Source organism: Sus scrofa, chromosome 14 (genome assembly GCF_000003025.6).
Source record: "Sus scrofa isolate TJ Tabasco breed Duroc chromosome 14, Sscrofa11.1, whole genome shotgun sequence".
NCBI lineage: Eukaryota > Metazoa > Chordata > Mammalia > Artiodactyla > Suidae > Sus > Sus scrofa.
In genome coordinates, this window is record NC_010456.5 from 12260617 (window position 1) to 12276158 (window position 15542).

Here is a 15542-nt window from a genome sequence, read left to right on the forward strand (position 1 = left end):
GGTGTATAGCAAAGTGATTCATTTATACATGCATATATATGTATTATTTTCCAGGTTATTTTCCATTATAGGTTATTATAAGACATTGAATATAGTTCCCTGTGCCATACAGTAGGTCGTTGTCATATATTTTATATATTACTGTATGTATCTACTAGTGTGTATCTGTCCCAATAGCCCTTACATCACCTCTCAAGTAAAACAGCCCTAACATTTTAGCCAGGGATCTGATGTGTAAGATTGGGGAGCAGCTAGGACCATTTTCCCATCCTGGCATCATGTACAGTATCTCATTTCACAGTTAGTTCCTTTTTTTTTTTTTCTTTTCATTTTTGGCCGCCCTGTGGCACATGGAGCTCCTGGACCTGAGGTCAGATCCAAGCTGCAGTCGTGACCTAAGCTACAGCTGAGGCAATGCTGGATCCTTAATCCACTGTGTCGGGCCAGGGATCAAACCTGAGTCCCAGTACTCCCAAGACACCTCGGATCCCTTTGCACCACGGGGGGAGCTCCACACGGTTAGTTCCTTTATAATATCATATATTATATGCCATTATGCTATATTATGCTGTACTATCTTATACATACCATAATTATAATTGTATTTTATAATTATTTTAATGCCTTTTATAGGGCTTTCTTGACAACAGAATTGTGAAAAGCCTATTTTCAGAGTAGTTATTACAGGGATTCTTGCTGCACTTTGAGAAAGTGAGGACAGTTGTCACTGCCACTTATCTCACACTGAATGGCAAGGAAAGCTCTGAGCGAGTAGGGGACAAGATGAAGAAAGAAGCTTGTTATTTTTTGCTTATTGGTTATATTATCTTAACCTGGCTGAGTTTCTGAATCTTATTGTCAAACACTTAATTTCACAATTAAAGCAAAAGCATGAATGCATTCTTGGTTTAAAAGTTTCAAATAGGTACTTTCAGAAGTATATATGAAAATCCCCTTCATTCTTCCCCATCACTCCTTTCCCCATTAATAACCACTGTTTACAGTTTGGAGTTAATACATTTCTATGCATTTACATATACATAGTGCCATCAACAGGGAAACAGTTAAATAAATTAGGGTATACCCATCCCACTGAATACTACACAACAGTCTTATTTATTTTATTTTATTTTATTTATTTATTTATTTATTGGTCTTTTTGCTGTATCTTGGGCCGCTTCCGCGGTATATGGAGGTTCCCAGGCTAGGGGTCGAATCGGAGCTGTAGCCGCAGGCCTACGCCAGAGCCACAGCAACGCGGGATCCGAGCCGCGTCTGCAACCTACACCACAGCTCACGGCAACGCCAGATCGTTAACCCACTGAGCAAGGGCAGGGACTGAACCCGCAACCTCATGGTTCCTAGTCGGATTCGTTAACCACTGCGCCACGGCGGGAACTCCTTATTTATTTTAATTTTATTTATTTATTTTTCTTTTTTTTTCAGCTGCACCCAAGGCATATGGAAGTTCTTGGGCCAGGGATGGAATCCAAGCCAGAGCTGCAACCTACACCACAGCTGCAACAAGGCCGGATCCTTAACCTACTGCACTGGGCTGGGGATCTAACCAGCTTCTCCACAGAGACAAGCCAGATCATTGACCCACTGTGCCAGAGCAGAAACTCCTACGCAACCGTTTTAAAAACAAAATATAGCCATAGATGTCCTGATATGCAGTGAACTCCAGAGCGTAATATTTTCTCCAGTCATTTATAGTAGGATGAATATGCCATGATCTATTTATTCAATATACTACTGATACCATTTAGGTTGTTCCCAACACACACACGTGCACACATGCACTGCATTATCCTTGTGCATGTTTTTTCATGTCCCTTGTGATCATTTCTCTAGGCCAGATAAACAGAAGGGGAATTACAGGCTCAAAGATATTTACATTTAAAATTAAATAGTTTTAATTTTAGAAAATATTTATTGAATGTGTGATAGCATCGAGGAATATACAACAAGGAGCATGATAGAACCCTGCTTGCCTGGCTACCCCTGCAGTTTAGCCGATTGAAGAAGATCATTAGTGATCTTTGCAAATATATGTTTCTATGGGTTATGGTAAAAGGAAAGAATAAACAAGACCTTTTAAAAAGTTCGAAGACCTTGAATTTTATCCAGAGTGATATGAAAAATATTTAACTGGCAATGTTACTAACCAACCAGAACAGAAGCTAATCAGCTTTACCAATGAGTACTGGCTGACCTTTAGCCCTGATTATATTAATTTAGCAATTTCCACTAATAGTAAGTGGAATGACAGCACAAATACAATGATTCTAAATAAGTCTTTTTTTCAAGTTGTTGGTAACAGATGTAAAGTTAGTTTAAAAGCATAAATAGAATATGAGAGGAGTTCCAGTTGTGGCTTAGGTTAGGAACCTGACTAGTATTTATGAGGATGCCGGTTCCATCCCTGGCCTTGATCAGTGGGTTAAGGATCCGGTATTGCCCTGAGCTGCGGTGTAGGTCACCAACACAGTTCAGATCCCACATTGTTGTGGCTGTGCCCTAGGCCGGCAGCTAAAGCTCCAAATCAACCCCTAGCCCGAGAACTTCCATATGCCTCAGAAGCAGCCCTAAAAACACACACAAAAAAGATATAATTCATATGCCATACAATTCAGCATTTTAGTATATTCACAAGGTTGTATAGACATTGCTACTAATTCCAGAACATTTTCATTACCCCCCAAAGAAATCCCATACCCATTATTAGTGCTACCTTTTTGTCTTTTCTGTCTTTTAGTATTTGTTTCACTGGTTCTCTTTATTAAATTACGTCTGTTAAAATAACTGGTATGAATCCTCTTTTTTTATGACTGAACCATAACTCATCTGAACAGAAAGTATCAGTCAAACTTCTCAGGCAATGAGCAATCACTCTTTACCTCATGTCCAAACTGAATGTTTTGCGCTCTATGACAATGTAACATAACGTAATATATAAGCAAGCACACCCGAGGCACAGGGAGGTTCCCAGGCTAGGCGTCTCATCAGAGCTATAGCTGCTGGCCTACATCACAGCCACAGCGACGCCAGATCTGAGCTGCGTCTGCGACCTACACCAGCAACCAGCAACGCTGGATCCTTAACCCACTGAGCAAGGCCAGGGATCCAACCCACAACCTCATGGTTCCTAGTCAAATTCGTTTCTGCTGCGAATTCCAGGAACTCCAGAAGTAAGTATGCTTTAGATAGTTACCCATTTTCCGGAGTCCCCGTCATGGTGCAGTGATTAATGAATCCGACTAGGAACCATGAGGTTGCAGGTTCGGTCCCTGCCCTTTCTCAGTGGGTTAACGATCCGGCGTTGCCGTGAGCTGTGGCGTAGGCCAGCGGCTACAGCTCCGATTAGACCCCTAGCCTGGGAACCTCCATGTGCCGTGGGAGTGGCCCAAAGAAATATCAAAAAGACAAAAAAAAAAAAAAAAAAAAAAGATAGTTACCCATTTTCCAAGCAGAGCTCTTCTTTCTTCAAATATCTACAATAAATAAAAAAGAATGGAATGACTTTGTATTTCATAATTCAAAATATCATTACGAAAAAGACATCATTAAAGTATCAATAAATAAATATTAACAATCTCTTCAGATCCGGTGTTGCCATAAGCAGGGGTGTAGGATCCCGAGTTGCTGTGGCTATGGTGTAGGCCGGCAGCTGTAACTCTGATTAGACCCCTAGCCTGGGAATCTCCATATGCCATGGGTGCGGCCCTAAAAAGACAATGAGCAATCTACCTTTTCTTTATGTCAACTGAGTATGTAAAAAGACAGATTTTGTACCTGAAAAGGTGCTTTACTTTTAATCTGGGCAAAGTTTCTTTTTTTTCTGTTTCTCTGTGAACAATATGTTAAATAATAATTTTTTTAAGGTAAAAAGTAAGAAAAAGAATGAAATTGTAAAGTGAAATCAATTTTGGAACTAGAAAGGAGATTAAAAAAAAATCAAAGGAAACACAGGAAAATGGATAACCTCCCCCCAAATATTTCAACATCAGTAGTATGAGGACATGTGAACTTTGTGAATGAACAGCTCTGTTTTTACATCTCAGCGTGGACACACATCGGTGGGTATACATGACTTCTACGCTTAAAGGATTAGACACTTGCATGTGTGTGCCTCTGGGCTTAGAGCTCAGTGTTTATCTGTATAGATTCGTTGTTACACACTATTTAGGACAGAAACTATGTTTTACTCATCTTTACTGCTCAGTGTGGAGCACTATACCTAGCATATCACAGGAACTCTTGTTTGCCGGATTGAATGAATGTGGTTGTGACAAGTGAATATCCTTTGCATATATTGGCAGAATGGAAATGTTATTTATATATTGGTGAGGAAGTGTTTTTCTGAGCATCATTCATTTGTGCATTTGAATGAGTGAGGAAGGCACAAGGAATGTGAAAATGTTTGGCGGAGGAGGGAGTTATGGGGAGAGGAAGCGAGAGAGTAATGAACAGATGTGAATGTCTCTCTCGCTCCCACACACATACCCTCTGCCAGCTTTCAAAATGGGATCGATGTTTTCCCCTTCCTCCCAGTGCTATCTACATTCTCTAGCATTGTAAGAACGTTCCTACTTAGAAAGCAGCTCAGGCCTATTTCTTCCCTTTTTTGGAGGAAGACGAGGAGCTGGTTTTCTGCTTCCCACAGATCATGCTTTCCTTCCTTTTTGAGACTCTCAAACTCTACTTTCAAAGGGCATACAAAAATGGAGATTGAAATTGGTTCAGTGAGGTTCGATTCCTGGCATCATTCAATGGGTTAAGGATCCGGCGTTGCCGTGAGCTATGGTGTAAGTTGCAGACGAGACTCGGATCTGGCGTTGCTGTGGCTGTGGTGTAGGTCAGCGGCCACAGCTCAGATTAGACCCCTAGCCTTGGAACCTCCATATGCTGTGGGTGCAGCCCTAAAAGCCAAAAAAAAAAAAAAAAAAAAAAAAAACGGTTCAACCATGCCCTCAAGGTCTGTAAAAATAAATGTCATCTTTGCTACTAACTAGAGAATTTCATACATCATAGGTAGACACACACACATACACACACACTTTAGAGAAGAAAAGGAATATCTCTCTCCCTTTCTCCCTAATGAACTGCCACCTGGGCTACTAGGGCCCTCAAATCACAGCAACAGATAACTCAGAATTTCTAGATGAGAACAGAAGCAAACCTATCGAATACCGAAGATTGAACAAATCTGGATTCAGAGAGTTCCCCTTGTGGTGCAGTGGGAATGAATCCACCTAGTATCCATGAGGATGTAGGTTCGATCCCTGGCCTCACTCAGTGGGTTAAGGGTATGGCGTTGCTGTGGCTGTGGTGTAGGCCGGCAGCTGTAGCTCCTATTTGACCCCTAGCATGGGAACTTCCGTATGCTGTGGGTGTGGCCCTAAAAAGAAAAAAAAGAAAAATATGGATTCAAACATTTCCTAAGTCTTTCTCTTGTGTCTAACCAAACCCCATCAATTATCTAATTCCCATCCTAGCTCACCAGCCCCTTTCCGTGGCCCACTGATCGCCCTCCTCCCAACTTCTACTCCACTTACAGCCCATGCTCTGCCTGGACTTTCTAGGCTTTGCTATTGCTCTCCAGGTGACTCTGTTCATTTCATCCTCCCATGGAGATTACAACCACCGTCTTATAAGCTCCACAGGCTCCACAGCAGGCCCTCAATCAGCACCTGCTGACTTAACAACAAAAGCTTCAGAAGTCATAGAATTCTAGAGCTGAAAGGAATTCTAAGAGCTTATTCTTCAATTCCCTAATTTCAAAGAGGATAAGTGGAAACCCAAAGGGTTACCTTTGGAGATGAGAAAAAAAAAAAAAATCATTGGTTCCAGACTGTCTGTTCAGCCCAACTCTGTACTTAGTTCCTCACTAGAACCCTGATCTTCCCTCTCCTGGCCTCCGGCCCTACATTCTCAGTGAACTGCTGCCCATGCTTTGGCCTGACAATGGGAAAAAAAAAGATTTCCCAAGACCACAACCTCCTTTCAAAAGAAGTTGGGATGACCATCGAGGTGTCCAATGACAGCAGGGGGCATTGGAAGGAAAGGAGCACTGACTCGAAGGGGAGAGGAGAGTCAGCCAGAAGGTAGTGGGAAGGGAACAGGGTGGGAGCTGGGGGTCTTTAGAGGGCCAACAACCAAGTCCAGGCAGGGTCCACGCAAATCCGTTTCTGTACCAAAATGTGTTTAGACTCGAGTAGAAACTGATGGAGAGGTGTTCCCATAGTGGCTCAGTGGGTTAAGAATCCAACATAGCATCCATGAGGATGTGGGTTTGATCCCTGGCCTTGCTCAGCAGGTTCAGGATCCAGCGTTGCCACAAGCTGCGGTGTAGGTTGCAGACTCGGCTCGGATCCCTTTCGGCCTCTAGGCTGGGAACTTCCATATGCCAAAGGAGTGGCCGTAAAAAGAGAAAAGAAAAACTGATAGACTGATAGAGAGATGACAAACAGTAGAAAAACTCAGATCTGTTTCTGACTCTACCCTTGACAAGAAATAATTTGGGACAAATTTAATTGTTGGGTCCTCAGTCAGACTCAGAAACACATATTCCCTGGTTTGAAGCAAGTCTTCGTTCCAAAAATTTGAAATCAGGTTTTGCCTCTTACAGAGCTGGGAAACAGTATCACTTCAATTGGAAATATTAAAATGGATCATCTTTCCTTGCAGAATGTTGCAGTCTGTTTACATCACAGTTTACTCAGAGCCTGCTGTTAAGTCAAAATCCCACGGTTGTTATTTTAGTCTGTTGACACTGCACTTGCATATTTCACCATGTGACATCATAACAGTGTAGGAGTAGGACATTTCGGGGCTCCTAAACTATGACTGATGGATGGTAATTAGGTGCTTTTTCACAGAACGCTCCTTTTAACATGTACTGTACTACATGTGTGAATGATACTCAAAAAGAAATGTTGATAACTTTTTTTTTTTTTTGCTTTTTAGGCCCACACGCATGGCATATGGAAGTTCTCAGGCCAGGGGTCAAATCAGAGCTACAGCTGCCAGCCTATACCACAGGCACAGCAATGCAGGATCCAAGCCTGTCTGCAACCTACACCACAGCTCACGGCAAAGCCAGATCCTTAACCCACTGAGCAAGGCCAGAGATTGAACCCACAACTTCATGGTTCCTAGTTGGATTCATTTACCCTGCGCCACGGCTGCGCCATGATGGGAACTCCTGATCACTTTTAATTAAAACACTAGATGACAAAGACATACTTTTAAAACACTCCTCTCAAAGTTCACAATGCCCAAATTCAATCTGTTATATTTGCCTAAACTGACAGTGCTATATTTTTAGGCATCTACATGTGAATTCAATCTCTCTGCTTAAAGCCTGCTGTGATGTTAAAATCCGGTGACTTTCTTTTTGTCTTTTTAGGGCCACACCCAAGGCATATGGAAGTTCCCAGGATAGGGTTGAATAGAAGCTACAGCCACTGGCCTACACAACAGCCATAGCTACTCAGGATCTGAGCTATGTCTGTGACCTACACCACAGCTAATGGCAACGCTGGATCCTTAACCCACTGAGCAAGGCCAGGGATCGAACCTGCAGCCTCATGGATGCTAGCTAGGTTCATTACCACCGAGCCACAATGGGAATTTCCTGTGACTTTTATTTTAGTCTGAAACAGTTCCATATTTAACTACAGGGTAGAAAAAAGGCGAAATTAAAACAAAAACCAGGAGTTCCCATTGTGGCTCCGTGGGTTAAAAATGCAACTAATGGAGTTACCATTGTGGCTCAGGGCTAATGAACCTGAGCAGTATCCGTGAGGACAGGGGTTTGATCTCTGGCCTCGCTCAGTGGGTTGAGGATCTGGCATTGTTGTGAGCTGTGGTGTAGGTTGCAGACACAGCTCAGATCTGGTGTTGCTATAACTATGGCATAGAGTGGTGGCTGTGGCTCAGATTCCATCCCTAGCCTGGGAACTTCCATATGCCGTGGGTACGGCCCTAAAAGACAAACAAACAAAAAAGAGGACCTCAAAATTACGCTGATCCTGGTGACAAACGCCCTATTTTAGAAGTGTAGAAAAACCCATGAACTTATTGTACAGACACTTTCTGGCCAGCTGTATCCTCAGGTACCAATTTTTAATCCCTTTCACACACACACACAGTCACAAGGTTAGATCTGGAAGGGACCTTCAAGGTCATTTGATACAATGCATTCGTTTTCCAAGGGAAGGTGGCAACGACCAGTGACATAAGTGACTTGCTGAAGTCACGCAGCAAATCCTTAGTACAGCTGATCTGGAACCTGTTTTCAGTTCTCTGAGTTATTATTGTTTATATATATATATATATATATATATATACTTTTTTGGCTGTGCCTGCCAGCATGTGGAAGTTCTTGGGCTGGTGATTGAACCCTCGCCACAGCTGTAACCACAGCCACAGCAGGGACAATCAATGCCAGATACTTAACCTACTGAGCCATGAGGAAACTCCTGTATTTGTTTTTTAAATTGTCTTAAAATTTGAAATATTATTACATTATATAAAGTAAAAAACAAAAGCTCTCTCTTCTAACAGACCCCTCTCCCAGCTCCCCATGCCATCCAGCTCTTTGGCAGAAACCACTATTAACAGTCTGGTATATGCATATACACATTCCATGGGTGCATCTATGTATATTAATACACATGCATATGGGCATACACACATGCCAAGATTTTTAAAGATAATTTTATTCCAAACTAGACTCTAAATAAACCAATTTTTTTTGGAATAAAATGGGAGTCCTGAACAAAATAAATATTACCTCTAGAAATGATCATGAAATTTGACAAACCCTATTCCAAAACCAAAATAAGGCAGTGTAACACTTGCTGTGATGAGCTTCCCAGACTCCCCTCCAGGATTGAAAGCTTTATTCCCCACAACGGTTGGGAGTGCTGCTGGCTGACATCGGTGAGCTGGAGTGATCTGCCTTGTCCAAGATCCCATCCACTGAATGGTCAGTATGGAAGAATAAAGGCCAAGCCTCCTGGAGGCAATGCAAGACCCTGAAGGATCTTTAGGGTGTCCTCTGGAGTCTGCAGAGGCCTTGCTGCAATTGCCTGACAGCCCAGCATCTTCCTCTGCTCCAAATCTATGTCCTGTCCTTGCCTCACCCTCCAGGGAACTCATCCTGAGAGCCCTCCCCAATCAAAGTCCTACAGGCCAATCACATGAGCCACTTCTCCCGTAACACAACCTGCAACAGGTAATTAGACAATTGAGATACTTTTTCTCCACAGCTGCTAAATCGATCAAGACTTCTAATTTTTCAAAGAAAGCTTCTGAAAATCCAGGCAGCCAATGAATATGTATTTCAATTCAAGTCACTTTTTCACACGTGTGTAAACTTTACAATCCTATGGGAAAACAGATTTCAAAACTAAACAGTGAAGTTTTTGGGGAGAAAGCAGAGAGCTGTAATATAAACTGTTGGAGAACTAAGAGCATTGCAAACAGGTGCTCACTAAATAATTGTTGAGCTGTATTAAAAAAAAAACTGTCAATAGACTTGCTTGTTGCTCACGGCTATATGAAGGCTGGATTTCTCTCTCTCTTTCTTTGTCTCTCCCCTTTTGTTTCTCCCAATGCCTTTTTTTTTTTTTTTTTCTTTTTTTCTTTTTTTTTCTTTTTAGGGCCGCACCTATGGCATAGGGAAGTTCCCAGGATAGAAGTCAAATTGGAGCTGCAGCTGCTGGCCTATGCCACAGCCACAGCAATGCAGGATCGGAGCCACATCTGTGACCTACACCACAGCTCACGCTAATGCCAGATCCCCGACCCACTGAGCAAGGCCAGGGATTGAACCCAAATCCTCATGGATATGAGTCGGATTCCCTTCTGCTGTGCCACAACAGGAACTCCTCATCTCTTCAATGTCTTGGAATGCCAGGAATGCAAGGTCCTGACTGCCCTTCTCTTGAGCCATTACTCCAGGTTGTGTTGGCAGCAAGGAACCTTGAGGGATGCAGTACTAACTCCCTTTGGGACCAAAAGCAGCCTTGCTTACCGCTTATTATGAAATCAGTGGGTTCTCGAAATTCCCAGCTGTGATGCAAACCCACCATGTGTACAGTATTTACCTGGGCCCTCTGTGTCACTCCCATGGGACCAGGTAGGCAAAGAGAACACAACAAACACGATGCTCATGCCCCCGGCTGCCCTGTGAGTAATAAAGTTCTTCATCTCTGACCAAAGAATCTTTTGCCTTCTACTATGAAACAGTAGTGTCTTCTATGTCACAAGTAACTGGCTAAGTTGTTAGCTTGTAAGTCGGGGAAAACCAAATCCGAGACCCAAGACGGAGAAGGAAGATTTCTGGCTTGAGTGACTTCGTGTAATGTGGTACCTTTAACTGTGGTGGTTGTGGGGGGTGGGGTAGAGATAGGTGTGTGTAAGATAATGAGGTCAATTTTATTGATGTTGATTGCAATTTACTGTCAACTAGGTGTGGTCCTTGTATACAGGTATTGATAACAGGAGTCCACAGACCTGTTGGAAATTCTGCCCCTAACTGAAGCAGGAGTAGAAATTCCCAGAGGTTGGTCAATCTCACACACCAGCATGAGAGCGAGTTTCCCACATTTGCAATGCTTTGTTTGGTGTCTTCTGCTGGTGCCTCCCCAGAATGCAGGTGGAAAATAAACTTCAGGAGTTCCCATGTGGCACACTGAAAACGAATCCAACTAGGAACCATGAGGTTGCAGGTTCAATCCCTGGCCTTGCTCAGTGGGTTAAGGATCTGGTGCTGCTGGTATAGGTTGCAGATGTGGCTCAGATCTGGCATTGCTGTGGCTGTGGCGTAGTACGGCTCCAACTAGACCCTAGCCTGGGAACCTCCACATGGCGCAGGTGTGGCCCTAAAAAAAGACAAAAGACAAAAAAAAAAAGAAAAGGAAAATAAACTTAGGAGAACCAGAGTGGTGTGAGTCATCAGTTGAGATTTGCTCATTTTGTTTGGTTAATGTTTAGCATTATCCAGTAACCTGAGCAAGAAAAGCTATTTTAGAGGGAACTCATAGATCACCCCCTCCTCTTTCACACCTGTTGATTCCAGCAAAGGACCCATGATAGAAGAAAACGGGCATTTAGGGGGAGAGAAGGAGAGTCACAGTGGAGGAAAGAGCAAATCTAAAACCCTTCTTCCTGGTCAGGAACTGTGTTTTTTGCCAATCTTGGCCATGTAGCAAGGGCTTAATTAAAATTTTTGGAAAAAAAAAAAAACCTTCATTTTCTTTTATCCATTACACAATCCTAAATAATTCCTGTTCATAGCTTAATAACCAACATTTTAATACTTTTTTCCCCTTAAGGCATGGATCCAACTGATAAAATAGTTCTTATCACCTACCTGGTCATTCAAGAGCTGATGGTTTAAGGGTGTCCAGGTACTCATCTTTGTCTGCATTTTGGGACCATCTATGTTTTTTGGAGGTGCAAATGCCATCATGAAATAACTGGATATTCTTCCATAAGAAAAACTACACCTACAGAAGAAATGAATCATATAATCTTCAAAATACTAAAAATAGCTAATACCATATAACCTTTTCTTACACTGGGAGAGGGAATGGGGGAGATAACATTTATTGGGAGCATTTTATACGTCAAACACTTTATATATATGCTCAATTAGAACTCATAACAACCTGGTGAGGTGGTGGGTTTTAGCTCATTTTACAGAGGCTCACTGAAGTTACATGCTCTCTCCAAAGTTTTAGAGACAGTAAGTGGTGTGACTGGGAATCAGACCCAAGTCTATTTAACTGTTTTATTTTTACTGCCAGAATCACTCCTAACTAAGAACCATAATGGCCATAAAAAAGAAGTATTTTAATTTATAAAATCACAGAGCAGGAGTTCCCGCTGTGCTTCAGCGGGTTAAGAACCTGACTAGTTTCCATGAGGATGCGGGTTTGATGCCTGGCCTCACTCAGTAGGCTAAAGGATCTGGTGTTGCCTCAAGCTGTGGTGTAGGTCACAGAGCTGGTTCAGATCTGGGGTTCTAGCCTGAGACTATAGTTAAGAAGCAAAACGTGCAATGGACAAGGCCAAGACTTTGGAGATGGACAGAGCTGGTGTATCCTGTGCTATTTTTAGATGCTCAGTACTTCATACGTCTGCCTTCACTTGATTAAAGCACTCTAATTTCCATGAGGAATCACTTTTCCCTCATTGTTTAGAGTCAGCTGGGTTGGTTAATTAAGGTGGCCTTCCCTTCTGCAGTCGTGAGACCACTGACTGATGCTGACTTATCCTTACTTCACAGCTGAAGTGATCATTCAAAGTACCATAGGTGCTCTGAGCAAACTGTTAGGCTGTTCTTGCTGCCTCAACCCTCAGAAGACCCTTGTCCTTTCTTCTCCATTTTGTGAGCCATCTGACAGCCTTGCAATAAATCCCCTCTTTTGCTGAAATAGCTAGAATCTATTTCTGCTGTTTGCAACCCCAGTTTTTCACCACATATTTTTGGCCCTGGCTCTAAAACTTACTAGCTAACTTTTTGCAAGGTATTTAATTGATCTGAGCTTCAGTTTCCTCATTTATAAAATAGGATGTACATACTACCTTCAGCTGCTGTTGTGCGAATTAGAGAAAAAGGCTCGTGCAGAGTGCCTGACAGATAGGTGGTCTCAATAAGAAGTAGTTACTTCTTCCAGCCATTCTTAGAACTTCCTGTCATTCACAAAGTACCTCAAAACCTGTCCTTCAGGGGCCACAACAAAATATTTGAAAAGGAAAAATATTTAAAGCAGACTGATGGTATTTTCAATATACATCCTCAGTGTTTCTGCTTATTTGTGCCTTTTTCCTCCCTGAAGGTGGATTTCATATCCAAGGGAGTAGTGCTGACTAGCCAGGAGGGGCCCAGGACTTGCCTAGGAGCTCAAAAATTATACTACAGCAGCATATATTGGAAAATTTTTATTAATCATTAGTTGTGGCTGATAGGGGATTCTCCTAAATGCTAGCTTTGAAATTTTGAGACTCTCACTTGTAATAGTCTCTCTCAGGTTTAAGTTACAGCTGAAGATAAAGCCAATGTTTTAAAACCTCAGGGTTTTAAAAAATAGACAACATCTTCCTGAACTTGCCTGCTGCCACCCCTCCCCTGGGATAAGGGGGAACAAGGAGGCTCAGATCATCCCTCACATCTTTAGCTTCTAGCTAAGTTACAAAAGATATAAGAAACGATTTCATAACACTATTTTTATTTTTTGGCTTTTTAGGGCCGCACTCTTGGCATATGGAGGTTCCCAGGCTAGGGGTCCAATTGGAGCTGTAGCCGATGGCCTACACCACAGCCACAGCAACACCAAATCCAAGCCACATCTGTGACCCACACCACAGCTCACGGCAACACTAGATCCTTAGCCCACTGATGGAGGCTAGGGATCAAACCTGCATCCTCATGGATGCTAGTCAGATTCATTTCCGCTGAGCCACAATAGGAACTCCCTCATCACAGTATTATTAATCGGCAGCTCTAAAAGTACATGTAAGCAGTCAAGTTATATATACAAAGCATGGTCACTGAGTCTGGATCTACTCAGTTAAAACCTATATATTTCTTTTTTTGTTATTATTATTTATTTATGTTTGATCTTCTCTATAAACCAATAGTTTTTCATCCTTTTTTTTTTTTTTGAGGGCCACAAAATTCTTTTTTTCTTTTTTCTTTTTTTTTTTGTCTTTTTGCCATTTCTTGGGCTGCTCCCCTGGCACATGGAGGTTCCCAGGCTAGGGGTCTAATCGGAGCTGTAGCCGCCGGCCTACCCCAGAGCCACAGCAACGTGGGATCCAAGCCTCATCTGCAACCTACACCACAGCTCACGGCAACCCTGGATCCTTAACCCACTGAGCAAGGCCAGGGATCGAACCTGCAACCTCATGGTTCCTAGTCGGATTCGTTAACCACTGTGTCATGTCAGGAACTCCGAGGGCCATAAAATTCTTTGAGAATATGATGAAAGCTATGAATGTGCTGCCTAGATAAATGCACATGAACATGATATTTTGCTTACCCTGAGTTAAGAACTCCTGCTGTAAACTGAGAAACACTCTCTCTTCAGTCTGCATAGGAAACAACCTAACTCTAGGCACAATTTCTTTTTTCCTTCTTAGGGCCACACCCACAGCATGTGGAAGTTCCCAGGCTAGGGGTCGAATCAGAGCTGCGGCTGCCAGCCTATATCACAGCCACAGTAAAACCAAATCCAAGTCTCATCTATGACTTATGCCACAACTCAAGGCAACATCAGATCCTTAGCCCAGTGAGCGAGGTCAGGGATCAATCCCGCATCCTTGTTGAGGCTATACTGGGTTCTTGACCCACTGATTCACAATGGGAACTCCCCTATGTATAAAGTTTGCTGTTGTTTTTTTGTGACCTCTTTTTCTCTTAATGGCTGTCCTTAAATATTCATCTCTAATTTTTCTTTGGATAAAAGGGAAGAAAAAGGGCCTATGGCCCTTGCCCCCAGTGTGTGGTATTAGTTCCATGTTCAAAGGAACCTGATAAATAGCCACACACCTTCAATCCCACGTTCTTTTTAATTAATTAATTAATTAATTAATTTGTCTTTTTGCCTTTTCTTGAGCCGCTCTAGTGGCATATTGAGGTCCCAGGCTAGGGGTCCAGTCAGAGCTGTAGCCACCGGCCTCTGCCAGTACCACAGCAACGCGGGATCCAAGCCTCATCTGCAACCTACACCACAGCTCACAGCAACGCCAGATCCTTAACCCACTGAGCAACCCCCAACCCCATGGTTCCTCGTTGGATTCGCCAACCACTGCCCCATGATGGGAACTCCCCTAATCTCACCTTCTAAGCCATTCTTCACACTGCCACCATTATTCAACTTTACTAAGGACCTATTAGGCCTATGTTAGAGGTACTGATATAGAATCTTAGCTATAATCAAGCTTACAGGCTATGGCTAGAAAAGTAGAAAAGGTTTTTTTTCTGACAAATAATTTAAGGTGTACAACATGATGTTTTAATACATGTATACATTGTGAAATGCTTACCACAATCAAATGCTTTAACATATCCATCGCCTTCCCATGGTTCCATTCGTGTGTGTGTGTGTGTGTGTGTGTGTGTGTGTGATGAAAACACTCAAGATCTACTCTTAGCAAATTTCAAGCATATAACATATTCACTATAGTCACCATGCTGTACATGAGGTCTTTAGAACTTCATCTTATAACTGAAAGTTCGTACCCTTTAACCAATATGTCTGCATTCCCCCACCTCCCAGCCTTTGGTAACCTTTGCATTCTACTTAGGGAGGTATTTTTTTAAAGACAAGTTAATCATATCATTTTTCACTTCCAGAGGCTCCTTCGCATGCAAGTAAGTGTTCACTATGAATTTACCTCCACCTACCTTTTCAGCCTCCTCTTCCTGTCTTCCTTCATGCACTATCTGCCCAGACACACTGAATTTCAGATCAGAGGACATGGTACAAAACTGATGATGCTTCTTTGCTTATGTGATTTTC

General features: G+C 42.5%; 1 protein-coding gene across 4 annotated transcripts in view; it reads right to left on the reverse strand.

Annotated features, from left to right (window-relative positions):
* Window positions 1–15542, reverse strand: part of FBXO16 (F-box protein 16) — a 58187-nt gene that overhangs the window by 41638 nt on the left and 1007 nt on the right. For 3 of the 4 annotated variants that reach the window (XM_013982683.2, XM_005670453.3, XM_021072808.1), the window contains exons 2-4: window positions 15428–15466; window positions 11387–11522; window positions 3459–3494 (exon numbers count right to left, since the gene is read on the reverse strand). In XM_013982683.2, the coding sequence (XP_013838137.1) occupies window positions 3459–3494; window positions 11387–11522; window positions 15428–15459 (204 nt within the window). In that variant the 5' untranslated portion in view covers window positions 15460–15466. The remainder of the gene's footprint in view (window positions 1–3458; window positions 3495–11386; window positions 11523–15427; window positions 15467–15542) is intronic. The other variant, XM_005670454.3, reaches the window with a different exon arrangement.